General features: G+C 33.8%; 2 protein-coding genes and 1 pseudogene across 7 annotated transcripts; 2 read left to right on the top strand and 1 right to left on the bottom strand.

Annotated features, from left to right (window-relative positions):
- The first annotated feature begins 3,582 nt into the window (after positions 1 to 3,582).
- Positions 3,583 to 17,903, top strand: LOC126776286 (sarcalumenin). 6 transcript variants are annotated; one of them, XM_050498627.1, is made up of 11 exons: positions 3,583 to 3,658; positions 3,888 to 4,067; positions 10,356 to 10,442; positions 12,770 to 13,105; positions 13,309 to 13,886; positions 14,569 to 14,890; positions 14,966 to 15,138; positions 15,836 to 16,027; positions 16,117 to 16,380; positions 16,938 to 17,101; positions 17,179 to 17,903. In XM_050498627.1, the coding sequence occupies exons 2-11, from the start codon at positions 3,986 to 3,988 to the stop codon at positions 17,387 to 17,389; spliced, it is 2,409 nt and encodes an 802-aa protein (XP_050354584.1). In that variant the 5' UTR covers positions 3,583 to 3,658; positions 3,888 to 3,985; the 3' UTR covers positions 17,390 to 17,903. The 6 variants fall into 6 exon arrangements, with proteins under 6 accessions (XP_050354584.1, XP_050354589.1, XP_050354585.1 ...); XM_050498632.1 differs by having other exon boundaries at positions 3,594 to 3,658; positions 3,913 to 4,067; XM_050498628.1 differs by having other exon boundaries at positions 3,611 to 3,682.
- On the bottom strand, positions 11,095 to 12,255 carry LOC126776287 (uncharacterized; annotated as a pseudogene).
- Positions 17,904 to 20,949: 3,046 nt separating the features above from the next.
- Positions 20,950 to 22,064, top strand: LOC126776266 (protein Abitram). Its single transcript, XM_050498592.1, has 2 exons — positions 20,950 to 21,104; positions 21,311 to 22,064. Exon 2 carries the CDS (start codon positions 21,503 to 21,505, stop codon positions 22,034 to 22,036), a length of 534 nt encoding a protein of 177 aa, XP_050354549.1. The 5' UTR covers positions 20,950 to 21,104; positions 21,311 to 21,502; the 3' UTR covers positions 22,037 to 22,064.
- Positions 22,065 to 22,128: the final 64 nt, after the last annotated feature.

The raw sequence follows: 22,128 nt of genomic DNA, 5'->3' as shown, positions 1-22,128 counted from the left end.
TTTAAATAAAAATTTATTTTAAGTGTGTGGGGACATCTATGACAGAAAAAGTAAAGGAGCGCTGGTGACGATAACCGCCGATAAAAACACCAACCATTCATTTTCTCAATTCAATGTATTTGGACATATTCATTGTTTGATTAAAAGTTAAATGTAAAGTGAAAATAGTAATATATTTTTATCCTTAAACAGTTAAATAATTTCGAAGAGCAATTGGGTGTACGATATTTTTTTCAGTCCGTCTTTAACCAACACAAATAAGCTCGATGATTTGCCCACCCGAAAACATGCCACGTTTACTTTGTCTGTGCGATAAACATGGTGTGTCCAAATCTAAGCCACAAACGGACATCGTTTGGCCTTGCGACTTATTGATTGTCATTATATACATTGCATATGCACCACCCATCGATTTTTTTCATGCGTTTATTCATTATTGTTTCCTTAGGTTATGTCTACGGATTTGGTGTGTGAGTGTGGCTCATCGTACATTCCCACTTTATGAGACAGAACTTTTAAAAAAGATGGTCCGTTATTTGTTTTCAGTTTTGCAACTATCAGTTTCTATTAAAACAGACAGCTTGAATTACTGCTAAATATTTTTTGACACAAATTTCATAAAAATTGATCGAGCCGTTTCGGAGGAGTTTGACCACAAACACTGTGACACGATATTTTTATACATATATAAAAATATATAATACATATATATATAATATATATATATATATATATATATATATATATATATATATATATATATATACAAATATAAACAATTATATTGTATTTTATACAATTAATTAATTGTATTATTTTAATTGTATTTTATACAAATATAAACGTATAATGTCACTGATATATATACTTTATATTAATACAATATAATAGTTATTTAGTTTTTGTAATTTTAAAAATTGGAGCAAACATTTAATTCTAATTAAGTGACCTAATATACTAACTCACGAAGTCACACGTCTGTAGTGAAATTGATTTTTTTTGGAAGTTTAAAAACGTCTGGTAAAAGTTACCGCTGACAAAATGTGTCGGGTAGCATTGATTATTAATTTTTAACTATATTCTCTAAAAAATACGTAAAAATCAACAATAATTTTGAGAAATTTATGTCCTGATGTCCGTTGATGATTATTGTGTAATATTTTAATTTCATAAACCTCGAATGATCACCGATTTGGCAGCCGGTTTTACATCTGTAAATGCTATAGTATAGTAATGACAATAGCCAACTAATGGCATGGGAATAAGGAGAATGTTATAGTGCACTTAAATGCATAAGGGTGATCGAGGTAATTATAGGAATGGCAGCTTGAAATATCTGAGCGGGTGGCTATTGCACGTGCCAACTGAAATTGTATTCTGATGGTCGTTATATGTCTTTGTCGATCTTGCGTCTAACTTAATCATTCATGATTATCTAATACTTCATGATAGAATTATAAATATACGATTACTTACATAATGTTCATAATAACCACAATAAAAATATCTTTTGTATCTATAGTGTAATCAAACAAAATAAATGACTTGCATTTAATAACTTAGGAATCATAGTTACCTACTTAATAGTTTAAATTTTTTGAAAGGTTAGAAGAGATGCGCTGTCGGAATGGATTCCTTTATCTAACTGATTCATAACCACTGTGCCGTGGCACTTTTGTGTGCCGCGAAATTCTAAAAGTATGCCGCCAAATTTTAGATATAATTATGTTATTATTATTAAATAATATGATTTAAAAAGAAAAATCCTTTTAACAGGAATAGATATTTAAATCCATAATTATTAATTTTTCCCCAAAATTAGATATAAAGAAATTTTCATTGGGTTCGTAATCCATTTCTCATAACGAATACTTCTGTATTTGACTTAACGTTGAAAGAAGAGGAAGAACTCATTTTGCTTTCCAACAATAGCTATTTAATTTTAAAACATTCAGAAGAATCGATTAATTCATTTTGGATTAACTTTAGATGCGATTATCTAATGATAGATAAAAAGCTTTAAACATATTATTACAATTTTCCACATCTTATTAGTGTGAATTCGGATTTTCAGCATTAACCAACGTTAAAACTAAAAAATGATCAAGATTGTTAAATGTAGAAGACGATATGAGAGTAGCATTGTTATTTTAACGGCCAAATATAAATGAAAATTATCAAAAAATATCAAGCTCAAATTTCGCATTAAAAGTATTCTTATTATTAACGTGTAATTAATCCATTAATAAACGTACTGTTATTTTTGTAGTACATATTATTTTATTTCGCACATTTAAAATGATTATCATGAGATATTTTACGCAGTGTTATAGGTAAGTAAATATTTTAAAACTTTTTCTTTGTGTGCCGCATAATTTTGAAATCGTTAAAAGTGTGCCGCAACAAAAAAAGGGTTGAGAATTACTGGTCTATCAGTTCTTCTATCGAAGATTGCAGGTTCTAAAACGCTTAAATACCACTATTTTTATTACGTGTTTATATAGTTTATAATAAAAAGAGTGAAGGACATCTGCATGTAGAACTTTTTGAAGCTCTTGAAGGTTTAGAACTTATTCCACCACGCTGCTCCAGTGCGGGTTGGTGGTTTACACATGTAGAAGAATTTCAGTGAAATTAGACACATGCAGGTTGCCTCACGATGTTTTCCTTTACCGTAAAGCACGAGATGAATTGTAATCACAAATTAAGCACATGAAAATTCAGTGGTGCTTGCCCGTATTTGAACCCACGATCATGGGTTAAGATTCACGCGTTCTTACCACTGTGCCATATCGGCTCTTAGTCCCACCACCAAGTAAAACTTTATAGAACGTATTTTGTTGATTGTTTTTCGGTGCTCTTGACTTACGCTCCATCGTATTAGCGTAATTAGAACCTAGAATTCAGTGATAATGCGTGCCTAAATTATATTTCTACCTCTTTATCACGATATAAACATGTGACTCTGATCAATACAGTCTTCGCCGCGCAGCACTGTACTTTTCCAAATATATTAATTTGCACTTTTATTGTTTATGTAGCTATTCTGGCGCCCATTTACATCTGGCGCCTTTAACGACTGCTCCTTTCGCTCTACTCCAGGACCGGCGCTGGTATTAATGTCATCGTAAAATCATATTTGTTTATATTTCAGTGAGTTCTTGTGTTTATTGTTTTGTGAATATGAAAATGTTGGCATATTTAATTTACTTATTTGCCGGCAAAGCACACGTGTTGTTGACAGTATCTGTTAGTAATATATCCTAATAGGGTACACTTAATAGGTATTTGGTAGAAAAAGAGATATTCGAACGAGATAGACGAACACTTTAAAGTTGAAAGCGAATTATAAAATGTTAATTTTGTTTGCATATCAAATAGTTATAAGATTTTTATGTTATATGTATAATTGTAAAAATCAGCGTTTAATTATATTATGGACTTGGTAAATTTAAAGGTAACCTAAAAGTTTAGAGCGCATACGACAAGAATCTGTAAAGCTGGATGCGCGGGCGCGTAACGCGTGCGGCGCGTCATCTGCGTTTGGCACGCGCTGTGTGCTGAATCTGAAAGCTCAAGATGTGCGCGGGGAGCGCCACCGCTCTGCTAACGCCAGTACCCCTTCGACCAGCGATGCTGTGCTGTCTCCGGATATAGAGTACGTCCGACGTTCCTCAACGCGGTACCAGAAGCCATAACCATTTACATTGCGGTTAATTGTAACGATCATTGAATTTAATTTACAATAATTTTAAGACTTTCTTTTTATCCTGATTTTTAACGGATCGCTACATAAACCGCAATTAAATAGTTACGCTCAACGCGAGATGCATACCTCTAGGAATGCATCTCGCATTGATCGCTGGTAGTAAAATATTTTTGTTCAGTGTAGCTTGTGATTCGCGTCCATAGATCGACCGATCGGGTGCGTGAGTGTGAGTGCAAATGACTGTTAGCCCGGTGTAGCGGGCTGGAACCTTACAAAATGTGGACCAAGAGATTGAAATTATGGAGGTTTATGTTGTGCATGTTGTTTGCCGTGTCGGCGCTCGCGCTCGCGGCGAGAGGTGAGTTGAGGACGAAGCCGGGCGGCGTAGCGAGTTGGAGCTGCACACGCTCTGCGTCACTACATCGTTGCTATTTTCGTTGAAGCTTGCGCTGAAATTATGTAAAAAGCGCGTTTGTGCTCTATTTTTGGCTATAACGTTAACAGTAAATAAATGGTACAAGGTTAAATTGATCAAATTATCAATCATCATATTTATTCAGAGCTTGGTGAGCGCAGACGCGCCAGGCGTACTACACGACATAGCTACACAAATAGAAATACAGGGATTGTCGTTATGCGCGTCGCCATCTTGTGAAAAACGATAGGATCATGACGACATTATAAAAGTTAGACACGAAAATAGGTCACTTCATAATTTTACATAATAACTACTGTCCTAAATATTCTATTATTTTATACATTTTTATAAATAAATATTTATCTCATTCCCTTTTTCATACAACTTAACATACCCTTTTTATTTAATATTATGATGTAACATACTTAAACAAAATAGGCAAATACTAATTCTATATTATGTAAATTAAATGATGTCAACTCCCAGCTCGAAGACCACACAACGAAATGCATGTAATGACGCTTTATTAATAGCATTTGTTTGAAAGCATCGGCCAAGTTTATTAAGATTAAAATAATCGAATCGATAAGTAAACGTGCTAATATTAACGTAGGTATTATATAAAAAAATTACTTCATTCATGAATAGTGTCTTTATATTCTAGGAGACACCCGGCTCACGAATTTAGATGCTTTAAATTTAGTTTGCTAAGTCAATGACAAGTCTTACAGATAGATTAAAGCCCGGAATGCTGCAAGGTAATCATTTAGGTCAAACGGTTTGCAAGAAGAAAGCTCTAAGTACTCATATATCATAAATCTAAAATAGTCTATTCGACCTAGGCGTTGAGTCGGTGATTGATGTTTATTTTCCCGTAACGCCGGCTTTTATCCAAATAAATTTCTACTTCCTCTACGTTCTAAATGATCATACAACTCCATAATTTATAAATTTGATATATATATAATATATAGTTATATACATATAGTCTCGTCTATATTATATGCTACTTACGAGGTTTTTTATTTACAAGGCTTACAGCATTATGTACATATTGTATTATTTAACGATCGAATAAATATACCTTTACCGACCGCGGTCAACAAAAGGAATATGGAACACTACATATTTTACCTATTGTTGTCTAATAAACAAGGTAAATAGCATGGAATTGGTAATAATTTCCATTATTAAATATGTCAGAAGTGCTACATAGTTTTTTCTTAGATTAAAATTAAAACTGAAAGTCACATTAATTCAGTTATTTGTAACTTCTCTCAATTTTTTACGTAGTTCGTACTTTACGTATCTTTCAAATAATTAGTTTTTTTGTTGTTTTCTTTCATTTCATTAGGGGTAACTTACCTACAATGGCTGTTAACTCCTATGGTGTAACTTGGGATAAGATGTTGTCGTAAAAACTCATATTTTCAAGATTTCTCTGAAGTAATATTTTTTAGTAGGATTTTATGTGAAAAAAAACGATAACAATCCCCCGATTAAAAAGTAATCATATCTATAGATATTTAATGGCTACAATCCAAGAACAATGTTCAACGACAATGCCAGAATTAAGCGTCGATTGAGACTCGACTATTTATTATTCCGTCTGTTCAGCAAGATATTTTTATTTAGTACGAGTTGTGCTACCAGGTCGCTACAGAAAAGGATTTGATTATAATAATTACCAATTTCTCCTTGAGAATCTTATTGTAACCTTATTATATGTTTGCCTTGACGATTTTTTTTCAATAAATACTGTTATTTACCGAATGTATAACAGAATCACTATGGATACTGTCATGTGTGCAAATTTAAAATCAATTATTTTTGATACAACTGACAGATGAACGTATAAAGTCTCATTTTTATCATTGAGAATTTAACTTTTATATAGATAAAATTAGAAATCATAACTGCGCGTAATTTTGGAAATAATAATACCAGTATGTCCCGGTGGAACCGCAATGCCGAATGTTTGGACGATATAAACTGGGCCTTTCTGTTACTAGCATGGGCGGATTTCTCTATACGCCAAGTAGTCCTGGGTCCAAGGCAGCAAAGTTTTGGGGGCGGCAAAACTTGGTGATATTTTTTTTTAAGTATTCGCAGACACAACACCAGAAAAAACACTATACAAAATAACACGCTATACTTATCGTCAGTGTATTAATATACAGTTATATTACAATTTTGTACAGAGATAATTTTTTTTTTTTTTTTATAGAATAGGAAGGCGGACGAGCATATGGGCCACCTGATGGTAAGTGGTCACCAACGCTCTTAGACATTGGCATTGTAAGAAATGTCAACCATCGCTTACATATCCAATGCGCCACCAACCTTGGGAACTAAGATTTTATGTCCCTTGTGCCTGTAATTACACTGGCTCACTCACCCTTCAAACCGGAACACAACAATATCAAGTATTGCTGTTTTGCGGTAGAATATCTGATGAGTGGGTGGTACCTACCCAGACGAGCTTGCACAAAGCCCTACCACCAGTAAATAAGGTTAAATCGAAACTAATAACAATTAATTTAAATTATTATTTTTGAATTTATTGGGAGAGGTTTTTATGACATGTATTAACAGTGTTGCCACAGGAAAAAACCATTATATTATATTTTTATTACAGTAATAGTTTATAATTATTACAATATGTAATTACTAGTAGACTACCAGTTAGATATTATAGTTATCTCATCTATATGAAGAAGATCTTATGAGAATAAAATAATGTGTGTCAAAATCAAGTTTATATGACACAGACCGTAAAATTAAATAAGGATAATGTTATCATCAATTTTGCAGTATGTTCGATACAATATCATTTTTGTAATATTTTAATTTAAGATTATGTATTTCAATGGATTCCATACTTAAAGTAAAGTTAGTTTAATAAAAATTAAAAACACTAATTCTAAATATTTAAAATTATTAATTTATAAACATTTATTAATTACTTACATCAAGTATTTGTACATTAAACAAGACTCAAGTATGTATGGAGTACCGCAGGAAAGCGTGATGGTCACACCTTGTTTTGGATTTACATTAATGATTTATTTTAACTGGAAAAAGTGATTCTTGAGTCATTTCATATGGCGAAGAAGCCGCTTATATAGTTTTTACTGCCATTATACATAGCAACACAGAATTAAGTTTAGAAAGAGTTGCTTTTGGTTAGACACTAATTTACGTTCAATTCCTAATATTGAAAATGATTAGGTATATTTGTTTAAAAAAAAACAGTTTGCTACTGACATATTTGTAATATTTAATAATGGTGGTAATATTATTAACCGTAAAAGCTAAAATTTGATTAATTATTATTGAATAGGAAGAAAAGACTAAATATCTACTTGGGTATCATGTTGGACAAGTGACTGTCCTGGTATATTCATATCAAATTTCTACGTTACGTTATCAGAAAATTAACTAATTTTTATGCAGTTGAGATATGTATATAACCAATAATAATTTAATTAAGTAAATATTCTTAGCTCTACTATGTAGTACAGTTTAGATTCAGCAATCCTGTATGTGGATGTGCCTGCAAGAACAATTTTTAAATATACAGAGAGCACAACGAACTTTTTTTTACAAATGTTATTTTTTTTTAATCAGACTTACATCTCATTATCTTAATTTAGTAGATATATCTTGGAGAAAAATCTCTTTAGTAAGATACGCTCAAATTACTTCATTTCTTTTATTTTGCATGACTAACAAAAATATCCGCGTGAGACAGACACTTATTCCCATTATTATAAAATTAGCAGTAATTTCTGTTTGTAGGGTTTGTCAACGTTAATTTCACAAAAATAGAAAGATCTGAATTTTTCATGACTGTATTCTAATTATATTTCAAATATATTAATATATTACTGTATATATGTTACATTTTGAAAATGTTTAAACTATTAAGTCTCCGTCCTGCTTTGAATATAAAAAAATGTTATAGATATTTTTCTGCCATTTTTGTGTACTACTTAATAAGTATATATAAGTCTAAATAGTAAAAAGAAATACGTACACAAATTATATACAAATTAGAACCTCGATTTAGCTAATTGATGCCTATATATTACCTATTATGATAGATATCATCTGAAAAGGTCTGATGAGTTTATGCGATAATGTTTAAGGTTTAAGCGAATTAACGAGAAAGTTTCTATTTATAATTAAAAGGGTGTATTATTATCTCATTTGAATTTTGATTGTGTTTTTAATTATTTTTTATTTATTTAATTTTATTGTGTTATTAAAGTAAAATATAAGTAGCCAGAAGATATTATTTCGCACACGCGTTTAATAAATACAAGTGGGATTTCTAATTTTTCATTTTCTGGAATCTTATACTAAGGACTAGATATTTGGCGCAGGCACCACGACATGTATGGTGATGCATTGGAAGACACGTGAAATGTCAAAATAATTTATTTGGTAAAGAACCATAACATTTTTAGATATACTAAGATATATATATATGATTAAGGATCAAAAATCTACCACCGGCTCAAAAAGAAACACCTCAGACCCGGGAAGGACTGACGACAGTAACACAGCGATTTAAATCCCGCTAAATACCTAACTAAATCCAGGCTCTAGAAAAAATCTATTAACTTTAATTAGCCAAACGGAACTTTATCTGGAAATAATTTAATCTTGTTATTAGACCAAGGAGGCAATTTAAATGCGTTAAGAGAATTATGAATTGCAATGGAACGAAAATAAATATAACATATTTAAGGGTTGAAAAAGTATAATTGTTTAATGTTTGTCGTTTACACGCTCGGGATTTGTGTGCAGAATCATTGAACACGTCATTTTCATAATTTACGTTTATCCAAATTGTAGATAAATAAATTTTAACATTGCTTCCACTAATATATTCGGTTTCGACCGTTTAATTTTATTGAAATTGGTAAAATAAAGTTTTATGGACTATATTACTTCATTGTAGTTGATTAACAAAATTTTCTATGAGTAATACAACTCCCCCATACAGCTTTCCTACTGACTATTATCTGTTTCTACGTAACCAAATAACCGAAAACAGTACAATTTATTTTTATACCAGTTATTTAATTTTTTGGTTATTCTCAATGAATCTGTGTTTCCACATACACATATATAATATTTCCTGTCTTATTTTCAATTGAAATTGACTGCAGTTGTATCTGCATATGTGTGTACGTAATATGATAGTGACGATTTAGCTGTTTACTCAATAACTTACTAAGACAATGGTGTAAAAGCGTCTACGTTTATTTTAGTAGTACCACTTAGATTTTTTGTTAATTTTAATCCATCTTTACGTGAAGATATCACGTATTTATTAAAGGATTTTACAAAAAAGGCAGATTGTGTGACAAAATACTGATTAAATGTTTTTTATTTAAAATAAGTTACCAAATGGCTTGCCAAATGGGCCAACTGGTAGTAATTGGTCACCACCGCCTATAGTCGTAGAAAGACGTAGAAGAAATATTAAGCATCTCTTTATACATCAATGCGCAACCAATTGACTATTGCGTAACTAAATATTTAATGTAACATTAAAAGAGGTGCGTCAAGTTAGTGTGAAGCTAGATTATGTGAATCTAATCTCTGTTAGTGTGAATCTACTTCATCCTTTAAAGCCATTAGCTATGGCGATTGTCAAAAAATTACATATGTTTCGATGGTTCCTTACTTCATAATAAAACAATCACAATGCAGTGAATCCCGGTATGCCTTGACGGCGTAAATATAAATCGTTTAAATCTTAAAATCGGAGAGTTTTTTAATTTAAAATCAGAGAGAAAATCTTGGTATCCGCCTGAAGTTTTTATGTACTTTATTCATTTTTATATAATAGTTTATTAAGCAGTAAAGGGAATCATTGTGGGGATACCTATCTGTGTCGAACATTATTTTTTGTAATTTAGCAAGAAAAGAGGCTTTTACTAGCAAGTAGGAAACTTCCGGGCTGGTAATTATTAAATGTCTTGCGTTCACTTAATATTTACAGTGTGTAATTAAAACAGCAACTTCAGAAATTTATTTATCATAATCAATATAAATTAAAGAATATAATTATAAAATACATTAAGCAATTTCATATAGAATTACATTTACATCCGTGTGAAATATATCGAAATATTGATAAACTAGTATTTATTTCTCCTTCAGCTCTGCTGACTTGATTACGGTATTAAAAATATTTGTTTATTGTTTCAGCCGATGACGACATTCCTTCAGAATCACAGTGCCGTCCATATATCGAAAAAGCACTTAAAGAACTCGAATCGGGAGACGTAGAACCAGGTAAATATAAATGTCTTTTCTTTTTCTAGTCTTTTGGACATTTGGACTCGCTACTTAAAATCAAGAGAAATACATACCTATAAAAATATATAGAGCAGCACACGATGTTCTTTATAAATGTTTAGAAGCGTGAGCGTCATTATATAACGGAAACTGCTATGACATCATGCTTTCAAAGACATCTAATTAAAAGTTTTCCCCGTTTTCTATTAGTAGATAACCTCGAATTTACTGAGTTACTTTAATAGTTCCAGATTCTATTTTAACCATGTTGAATTTAATCGTCATCGACAGATTATATATATACCATATATAGTTTATATATCTTATTTTATTATTTATATATTTATACAATATATCAATGACGATATAACTTTTGTAACAATATATACCAAAACATTTCAATATGTCCTATCTGGAGATTATATTTTTAACACACTTTGAGAATGAGGATATAAATTTATCGCACCAGATTTTTTTACTGGATCCAGAATAATGACGCGTGTGTTAAGTCATTCGTACAACTTCATACGCCATTACCGAAAAAAAATAAACGATCAAACGAACCTGTCTCTGTGTCTACTCAGTACCCACAATATATTATATGCACATATTTTGTGGGTATATATCTTCTTCTTCTTGTGCCTCTCCACTACTGGAAGTTGGCCGTCAGCTCAGCGAATTTTTCGCGGTCTCGCGCCAAGCGAAATAATTTATCCACGCTGGCGATCTTCGTCCATTCACGGATGTTGCGCAACCAGGACTTTTTCAGCGTGTCGTTTGCCCTCTACTTTGCCCATCATTATAATTTGGAGCAGTTGGTATCGCTCGTGTCTCAAGACGTGGCCCAAATACTCGGTTTTTCTGTTCTTGACGGCTTGCAGTAACTTCCGGCTACTGGCGACGCGCTGAAGTACTTTCACGTTCGAAACTTTCTGTGTCCAGCTAATACGGAGCATTCTGCGGTAACACCACATTTCAAAAGCTTCTAGACGTTTCTGGGTGTCAGCTTGCAAAGTCCATGCTTCACTACCGTATAACACTACCGTCTAGACATAGCAATGGAGTATTCTTAGTCTGAGCTTTATCGATAGTTTACGGCTGCACAATACCTTCTCCAACCTTTTAAGGCTTGCTTGGGCAATTTCAATCCGGGTCTGAATTTCTTGCCTACAGTCCCATTCTTCATTTACCCGAGCACCGAGGTATTTGTACATACGCACCCGGTCTAGGTTTTTACCTTCCACCTGAATTTTCGGCTTTAGATCCTTATCCCCCGATACCACCAGAAACTTGGTCTTGCTCAACCCTGCCTTCACACTGCACTCGTTAACCCTGTTCACCAATGTCTGTAGGTCGTTTTCTGAAGAGGCCATAAGCACGGTATAATCGGCGTATGGAGGTTATTCACGACTTGACCATTAATCTTGATGCCTACCTCTTACCCCTCCAGAGCTTCAGATATTACAGCTTCCGAATATATGTTAAAAAGCAGGGGAGACAATATACACCCCTGACGGACACCACGGCGAATTTCAACTTGATCGGTGTCCCAATGCTCAACTCTCACAGCTGCTCTTTGGTTCCAATACAAGTTCCTAATAACCCGTAAGTCCCTTTCATCTAGACCTACATCTATTAAACGTTCCATAAGTATGTCATGTCTTACGCGATCGAACACCTTCTCATAATCAATGAAGCACAACATAACATTGGTCTGCATGTCTTTGCATTTTTGTACTAGAACATTTAAAGCAAAAAGCGCTTCTCGAGTTCCCATGCCGGATCGGAAACCAAATTGACTCTCCCCAAGTTGTTCGTCGCATCGGGGTCTTATTCCTGGATGATCGCCAGGAATATTTTAAGTACGTGGCTCATTAAGCTTATTATGTGATATTCTGCACATTTCTTTGCCTTGCCTTTTTTGGTACAGTTATAAATGTAGATTTTAGCCAATTATCGAGTAAAGATCTGAATTATACACCTGGTTGAAAAAGTTGGTTATATATAACAGCTAAAAATTGTAATTATATTGAAGAAAACTTTATAAGGACAATACGTACCAATACATAAATGTTATTTAGATATTTACAATACATATTTAATCAGTTTTTTAAGGTGTATGTATTACTCGATTTTTGTTATCTTGGAAAAACATAGCTTACCTATTGTAACCATTATATCTATGCTAACAATACTGTTACTTTTACAAATGTTTAATAAATATGAAATACCTAACGGATTTACTTTAGTTTGAAAACGCAAAATGAAATAAAACGGATAATACTGCTGCTTGGAATTTGCTTAAAGAAATTTTTCTATTTCAGATTCTACGGAAAAGAACGAATCCAGTGAAGTTAGCATAGATGACGACACGAAAGAAGATACTTCAACAGAAGATGGAGGCACAGCGGTAGAGGCAGAAAGCAAAGAAGAAGCAGAGAGTAAGGAAACAGAAGAAGATACGCCATCAGTCGAAGTTGCCGATGAACCATATATGTCTCAAGTCTCATATGACGATGAAAGTGGAAGTCCTGTTGATGGCGATTCTAAAGAAGATACAGCTGAAGACAGTGCAGAAAAACAATCAGTCGAGAGCAAAGAAGACGAAGAAGGAGGCAGCAAAGAGCAAGCATCTGCTGAAGATCAAGAAATCGAAAAAGGTAAATTTAAAAAATGATTATTTTCCAAATAACAACCAAAAAAATAATTTCGTCCTAATAGTCATTTATTATTTTAATAGTCCAGTATCATACATTAATTATTAACGTTTTTTTAAATATAGTCTATCTTATTTATTTTATGTTAGATTATCATTTTATTATTATAAGGTTAAATAAATGAAATAAACTTTTATTTTTTAAAGAAAGCGGCGAAGTAGTAGACGATGCTGATAGTAAGGAAGTATTTGAAGATAGCAAAGAAAGCGAACAAGAAAGAGAAGCTTCATCAGAAGACGCCGATACTATAAGCAAGGAACAGGAAGAAAAAGAATCCGAACAAGGAGATGACGGTACAAGCACAGAAATATTAACGGCAGATGAAGATAAATCGGAGGAATCAACAGACGAATCTAAAGAAACTGACGAAGCTAAAGAAGGCGAAAGTGACGAAGATAATAAAACAGATGAAGATGTCGACAGATCTCAAGAAAAGGCTGAATCAACGGAAGAAGATGGCGTAAGTGACTCCCAAGAAGAAAAAGATGATAAATCTAAAGAAGAATCAGAAGAAGAAGGTAAGTCGGAAGAAGAAAAAGAGAAATCTGTCGAAAGAGATGAAGGCGGTGAGACTGATGAAAAAGCAGGAGTTGAAGACAGTCAAGAACCTGCTGAAGAAGGCGAAGAGCAGGCGGACCAAGTTGCAGGAGACGATGAAAAGTCTGAGGTTACTAGTTCAGATGAAACTGAAGAAGAGCGTGCACCTGAAGAAGACCTGTTACTGGTAAGTGTCATATTATACGATATTTATAACAACACCGTACCGTACCGTAACAGCCTGTGAATGTCCCACTGCTGGGCTAAAGGCCTCCTCTCCTCTTTTTGAGGAGAACGTATTGGAGCTTATTCCACCACGCTGCTCCAATGCGGGTTGGTGGAATACACATGTGGCAGATTTCAGTGAAATTAGACACATGCAGGTTTCCTCACGATGTTTTCCTTCACCGTAAAGCACGAGATCAATTATAATCACAAATTAAGCACATGAAAATTCAGTGGTGCTTGCCCGGGTTTGAACCCACTATCATCGGTTAAGATTCACGCGTTCTTACCACTGGGCCATCTCAACAACACTAGTACTATAAAACTAAGGTTCGAGGTATCTTACCAGAGATCAAATATATTATATATATATTTTTAGGCGTATATTATGTCGAGGCTTCGCCAGCATATTAAGAAAGCGTAACAGATATACCGAGTTACTTTCTCATTTATATATAGATGAATCATTATATTTATATAATGTCATAATCATTATATTAATATATTGATATCATTTACATATAGATAGATGAATCAATGGAGTGTATTTTTTATAATTTGTTTATTTTGGCTTATTTTTATTTTTCCTTCTTGTTTCATGTAATTTCATATTAAATAAATGTATTTTTATACTATTATTTTAGATTGGAGAAATTCCTGAAAATTTAAGATCTCGTGACCATATAATCCAAATATTAAGATTGGACGAAGAAGCAAGCGAGTCGGAACTGATTATAGAAAAATCAGCAGATATTGTTCTTAGAGACTTAAAAAAACTTTACGAAAACGCAATCAAACCGCTTGAAGGTCTTTATAAGTATAGAGATTTGAGTAATAGACATTTTGGAGATCCTGAAATATTTTCAAAGCCATTGGTACTTTTTATGGGTCCTTGGAGCGGTGGAAAGTCTTCGATATTAAATTATTTAACAGGAATCGAATTCACTGAGTGGTCTCTTAGAACAGGTAAGATTTTTTAGTCAACCGCGATCACTAGTGTTTTATATTAATACGGTAACACTAAATACTAACTTTTATCAGGTGCGGAACCATCTCCAGCTTACTTTAATATTTTAATGCATGGAAAAGAACCAGCGGTTCTTGATGGTACTCAACTTGCAGCTGATTGGACCTTCTCAGGACTACAGAAATTTGGACAAGGGTTAGAAGAACGTCTAAGGGGTCTTAAGTACCCTAGTAAATTATTAGAAAAGGTAAACAGTTATTTTCTGAAGTATATCGTACTTTATTTGCAAATGCAATTAAATATTTAATATTAATTAGTGTGATTAATTATTAGATAATGACTTGCATAGGTGCAATGCCTCTTAAAATTATTTTTAAAGTAAGTATCCGTTATGACTCGGGCAACTTTTACGTATACATGTTCGTGATCAAAACGGAAGGTCTCGCAAGTGTCAACACCAGTTATATAAAAAATTAACTTAAGAGGATGCACGAACGCATAGAATAAACGACCTCTAATATGAGTTTCATATTAGTTATTATTAAATCTCCCGGCAAGGAAATGACTCCATTGAGCGCCTTGTTATTCAAGGCAAGGTGGATGGCATCAGACCACGGGGAAGGACGCCCATGCGATGGACCGACCAAATAAAAACAACTGTTGGCGGTCCTTTGCATGAATGCACCAGGCTCATCACTAACAGGGACTTATGGCGAAGGCTCGTGAGGCGAATAACATCTGCGCCGAATAATTCATAATACTTCACGGCGACCACGACCGCTCTGACAAGAGTGTCACGACGAAGAAGAAGAAGAAGAAGAAAATTATTCTGTCATCAGCTGCTATGATATTGATCCTGTTTTAATAATTTAATATAATAATTAGTTATCTAAGCTTCAATCGTTTCGATAGCACTATGATATTTTTTTGTATTATAATTTTAGGTAAATATTGTAGAGATTCCTGGTATATTGGAAGTGAGAAAACAAGTGTCCCGCGTGTTTCCATTCAATGATGCTTGTCAATGGTTTATTGATCGCGCAGACATCATTTTCCTAGTTTACGACCCTTCAAAGCTTGATGTCGGTCCTGAGACAGAAGCTATTCTTGATCAGCTTAAAGGCAGAGAATCTCAGGTACGAACAACATTTCAATACCACCGAATAACCAAATGACACTTATACAAGCACTATCAGATATTTTACAATGTTTTTCTAATCAATAGACTCGCATCGTATTGAACAAAGGGGACATAGTTAAACCAGAGGAACTGATGCGCGTGCAAAGCGCCTTGATCTGGAACATATCACCGCTTATGAGCTCACCGCAGCCACCAGTCATGTATACCGTATCATTGTGGTCGCTGCCATTCGAGCCAGGCGCGCCGAGTCGCCTGCTGTTGGCACAAGAGCGAGAGCTACTGCGTGATCTACGTCATGCGATAGATAAGCGAATTGAGAACAAAATCGCTAGCGCCAGACGATTTGCAGTAAGTCTTAACATAAAATTCGTCAATTTAAAACCATGTCTCCGTCCTTTATATTGTCTTTTGACTTATTAAATTCAACAAATTAAAATGCTTGAATACCTACATTTCAATATTTTCTTAATATTTTCGATATTATGTTTCTGTTACTCTTTTGTTTGGATTATTACTTTAATTATTTATAAGGTTTAGCTTAAAATATTTTCATGGTTGTTATCATCATAACAGTAACAGGCTGTTAATGTCATACTGCTGGGCTAAGGCCTCCTCTCCCTTTTGAGGAGAAGGTTTGGAGCTTATTCCACCACGCTGCTCCAATGCGTATGATACAATGGTAGAATACACATGTGGCAGAATTTCAATGAAATTGTTGTCATCATGCTTAAAGTTAAATAAGATATGTTAATATTTAAAGTTAAATAAATATAACCACTACGATTTTTTGATTTAATTTCTCCCTTTAAGATTAATGCGCGCTTAGCCTTGTTATAGTATCGTCGATATAATAAATAAGCAATCATCGTGATAAGTTGCATTTATTTTTATATTTCATTTTTCAGGTACGAGTTAGAAACCACGCCAAGATGGTCGACTGCTATTTAACTACTTACTACAATCATAAAACAATCTTCGGAAATAGAAAGCTCATCTCCGACGCTATTATTGAAAACCCCCAGAACTATCACATCTATGAGGGTCTCAGTACGCTTACAAATATATCCAGGTTTGTATAAAATTGACGATAGCAAAACCTTTTAAGAGTAGTTTTACACGTTAAGTAAAATATTAATTATATTTCAGGTATGATCTTCCTGATCCTGAAACGTATCGGGACTTCTTCCGGTTGAACCCACTGTACGAGTTCCAGCAATTGTCGGCAACATGTACTTATTTCCGCGGTTGTCCTATCACACAACTGGATGTGGCTATCGCTTACGACTTGCCCGAGCTGGTGGGCAAGTACAAGAAGATGGTAGAATCTGCCACCCCTCAAGGAATGCCCAAGAGTTGAGACGCAGCCCCTCGCCAAATGTAACATAACACCTGCTTTTTATTTTAGCGAATTGGATTAGACGATTATTTTGGGCACATTATGCATTTCTTTTTCTAATTGGGCGTCGAAACATTTTAATAAAAAATACGCATTTTCTATTCATTCGTTTAATCGTATATTTATTTTGCACAAATACTCGCTTGTTTCGATTTGACGTGAATCATGAATGATGTCGTGTCGAATGTTATCTAATTTAAGATGATTTTCTTTTTGCGTTTTTAGTGAAGGTAGAAAAACAAGACACTTCAATTTCCTCATTAACCATTTTTATACAAATATAAAAAAAAATAATCTAGTCATTACGTTAAAGTTTGTTAGTGAAAAGTTGTTACTATAATTTTATTTATTTATTGCGATTCGTTCCTAGTGTACTAGGACTAAGTTCTTAATATAAATCAGTCTCAACCTTAATATTTTATCTTTGTTAGAATGAGACACCATGTGAATATCTACAATAAAAAATAAAATACAAGCATTGTCGTTTCATTTACAAAGAACAAATTATAAATCAGTAGAACTACATATATGCATGTATACGGTGTGTAAAGAAAACCCTGTCCTCTCATAACATAAGAGTTAGTTATTGCACCATGATGCAGTGAATGAGGTAGCTGACGATAAGCGGTCTTATCATACTTGCCAATGACCTGCTTACCAACGATAGATAGTAGACTCTTACATTATTACATTTCAATCGTGTTCTGTTGCAAGTAACGAGTAATCATAATCTAATAATGTATCTAAAGTTTTAACTAAACACTCGGGCTATAAGTTGATTAAAAAGTAATCGCTCCTATATAAATTTAGCGCGCTTATACAACGTGTTAAAAAAGCCCTGTCTATCCCGAAAGGAGCATATTGGCATGTTATAGACATTACTAAATCTAATATTAAAAATCAAATATTCATTGATATAAAAATGTTAATTTAATTTAAAATACACATTTTAGTGCCCTAATTCCTAACCATCGAGCAAATTTTTTGAAACATGATGTGAGAGTCGTTAGGCGACTTCTTTGAGTTAATTTAAAACGCCGCTGTCACATGTATGGGCGTGTCACCACTGTTAAGCGTCGACCGATGCGGCATATTGTCTGCGCCGAAAATAAAAAAGCCACAAATCACCTAGCCCACACTCTATGTAAGCGGTCTGAGCCATTTGGACACTAACTAACGCATAATTTATTTATTTTCTTTTTTATAAACTTTTTCAGGGAAACATACAGTAATTTTATACTTATAAGTAACCCATTTTATACTTATAAGTTATTATGACCCAGGGGGCAATTGAGAAACTTCTTAGGACATGTCCCCACACTTGTTTTGTCCTACACACAAAACGATATATATATATATGTATATATGTAGTGTGCAGGGGAAACACCCGCAGGAAATACTTAATATTTTAGGCGTTTCCCCCACATAAAGTGAGGGTTTATGTGGGACTCGCAGACGCCTGGAACTCCAGAGCACCGGAATACCCACTAAAAAATCAGCGGTACCCTCACCGTCTCTTCGGGGGGTAGCACGGGACGCCTCGATGGTTAACCCGCCTATACGGGCCTCCTTTTCTAATTGGGTTCCCGGGACACAGAGAACCCTCTAAACTCTGAGACTCAACTAGCCCCGGCTACGCTTACGGCGGAGGGAGAAGGTGCGCATAGCACCAACGCCACGGAGCAAACCACACCAGCTTGTAGGCATGGTGATTCCGGCCCTCTCACATTAGGTAGGAGGCGGCCCAAGGAGGCAGCAGCATTGATAAGCTTCGGACCCAGTTGGACAAAGCTCCGCCCGAAGCTCCCTTTTCCGTCTAGGATCAAGCCCAGATACCTCATCTGGGCCTTCATATCTACACCTCATACGCGCCCCTCGAGGAGGGCCCCAACATGGACCGTGGAATAAGAGTTTTAGAGATGGACACCCTCAAGCTCAATATTCTTATCCGTTCCACCGTGAGCGACGTTCCAACTTCGGCCAGGCAGCCGTGATGAGGGCCATTATTTAGGGCCACCAAAAGCTCCTCCCTCGCTCACTTTTTGGCCCGACGTATTGTTAGATGCAGCTCTTTTTCCAGCCGACGATAGGATTAGTCGTTTTGTAGCTGTGCTTGTGTTCCGCGGTATATCGTTTTCTAATCAAGAGTATTTCAATATATTAATGAGTCTGAGTAAGAGTGACTTTTAACCAAATTAAATCAGATTATATTACAGAAAAATATAACAAGTCATAATACTATTGAAGTATGAAAAACAATTATATTTATGAAAGAACGAATGGCTCTTATGTATAATATTTTTTTATAGAATAGGAAGGCGGACGAGCATATGGGCCACCTGATGGTAAGTGGTCACCAACGCCCATAGACATTGCCATTGTAAGAAATGTTCATCATTGCTTACATTACCAATGCGCCACCAACCATTGGGAACTAAGATGTTATGTCCCTTGTGCCTGTAATTACACTGGCTCACTCACCCTTCAAACCGGAACACAACAATACCAAGTACTGCTGTTTTACGGTAGAATATCTGATGAGTGGGTGGTACCTACCCAGACGAGCTTGCACATAGCTCTACCACCAGTAAAATATAAAATCTGTTGTGGATAGGTAAATATAGAACTATTTATAAATTATTCTTTTATATTTTATAAAGCATATAATATAATCATTATTGTAGTAAAAGGTTGATCGTAAATTTTGATTACACCGTCGTACACCGTCGTATACCGTCGGTTCTAGTGTATAAAGAAAATTCCCCGCAATACACTACTAACTTTCCTGCTTAAGTTCACAGAGTACATAATCATAATGTTTTTACTTTTTACTCAAGTTTGTTTTTTTTGTTTTTCTATTAGTGCTGCCAACTTAAAAATCTAAGAACCACTATAATGTTTCAACAGCGACAATACTATATACCCCATTCCAATCGAAGAAAGAATTTAGAATAAATAAAACCTTCGATTTACATATTCCATGCGATTTGCTAATAGTTCTGCTGTATTATGCACTAGTTCACAGTTCTTGGTTAATTTTCCTTTATTTATAATGAAACACTATCCCACCTTAGTAGTTATTACCACTTTAATTTTTCTTCCAAAGTTCCCATTACAACTTCGCAGACATTAAAGGTCAATAAGAGCACTATCTTATTACTAATCTAAAAACAAATAATTGAAATGGTATTTAAAAAAACTTAAATAAAAAAATAAATGGCAAACACAAATAAATTTTAATACACATGACAATTTGAATGAACCAACAATACAATAGTATACGATTTTGTTTGTTAATTACTATTTTCATTTTAAATTCATCACATAAGAACGTCATGTTTGGCTTATGTAGTGAGTTTTTTATAATTTAAGTTGTTATTATTATATTTAATGACTTTATTTTTATGTTTCCAGACTATTCATATTTTATGGGACATTTTAGTAAAAATGGATTATGGGTAAAACATTTTAAGTGGGCAACCCCTTTATGTCATTACATAAAGAAATATGTATTAAGTGTTATTTACGTTACCGTAATTAAATATTGCAAAAATAATTATTATAATATTAATTGAGGAGTGTTTTAATATACGTAATGCACACAGATTTGTCCCCACATTTACATACAGATGAATGCAATGTTCTAATAAAATTACTACAGGATTGTCACGTAGAGGTAACCAACAAACTTTTACTTAGCGTTAAGTTTTAATTCAAGTTCTATAAGCTTAATACATTTTTTTTGAACACATTTTTAAATATTTTTCAATTGTTGGTTCTATGTGAGATAATAATTTTGAATATAACACTTAGCTTTATGTAATCTTGTACGAATCTACAGATAAGATTATTACTAAGTTTCATTAATGAAAATCTTTTCAGCATTCATTCCGGAAGTTTTTAGGTTATTGTAATGACTATGACCGAGAAATGAGAAAATGTTTAAAAGCTGAACGACTACGACGTCAAAAAGCAAACAATGAAGAAGCAATAAAGAAACACGCAGCCATTCGCGCAAGAATTTTAGCACAGCAACAGCAGCAATAATTTCAAATATATACTTCTTTTTGCAATATGGAATACAACATATTGGACTCTATAGACCTGAATGATAATTCTATTTATAAATCTTTCACAGACAGATATTTTACTAAGAGATACATTTTGAATGTAGACGGTATTGAAAACAATGACATTATGTTAATGTTTCATTCGAACAGAATTACTTTACTCTGTCTTGCACCAAGTCATTTCTTTTTTAAAAAACCTGATAAGTATAGCCTCAATTTTACAATAGGGAAAGTGGATAGATTAAGTAACTTAGTCAAAGGTAAAGGTAAAAAGGGGGGACAGATGTTAACACCAAAATCGGCTATTTGCAAAGTAGAATGGACTGATGGGACAAGTTTTGATATACCATGTGGTATGAAAGGCACTCTTATAGAAATTAATGAGAATTTAGTGAAAAATCCTGAACTTCTAAGAGAACAACCCGATGCCGACGGATTTATTGCAATTATGTTGTCCAGTATAGCTAATTCAGAAGCAACAAAAAATGAATTACTAAATCACGAAGAGTATTTAAAGCATGTTAATTGTAGTGTTTAAAACTATGAAATAAATGCATTAGTTTTGTAATTATGCCGTTTTTTAATATAAAGAAATCCTCATATACACAAGTTACTACTACAGGCTTACAC

This window comes from Nymphalis io, chromosome 20 (genome assembly GCF_905147045.1).
Source record: "Nymphalis io chromosome 20, ilAglIoxx1.1, whole genome shotgun sequence".
In the NCBI taxonomy this organism is placed as follows: Eukaryota; Metazoa; Arthropoda; class Insecta; order Lepidoptera; family Nymphalidae; genus Nymphalis; species Nymphalis io.
Note: the sequence above shows the minus strand (reverse complement) of the source record. Positions and strands in the feature narration are given on the sequence as shown.

Excerpts from the sequence above, each read along its gene's own strand:
- LOC126776286 (XM_050498627.1), top strand. The coding sequence starts at position 3,986 with ATGTGGACCAAGAGATTGAAATTATGGAGGTTTATGTTGTGCATGTTG. Across the intron at positions 4,068-10,355 it reads GCTCGCGCTCGCGGCGAGAG|CCGATGACGACATTCCTTCA; the intron begins GTGAGTTGAGGA and ends TTATTGTTTCAG. Across the intron at positions 15,139-15,835 it reads CTAGTAAATTATTAGAAAAG|GTAAATATTGTAGAGATTCC; the intron begins GTAAACAGTTAT and ends TTATAATTTTAG.
- LOC126776266 (XM_050498592.1), top strand. The coding sequence starts at position 21,503 with ATGGAATACAACATATTGGACTCTATAGACCTGAATGATAATTCTATT.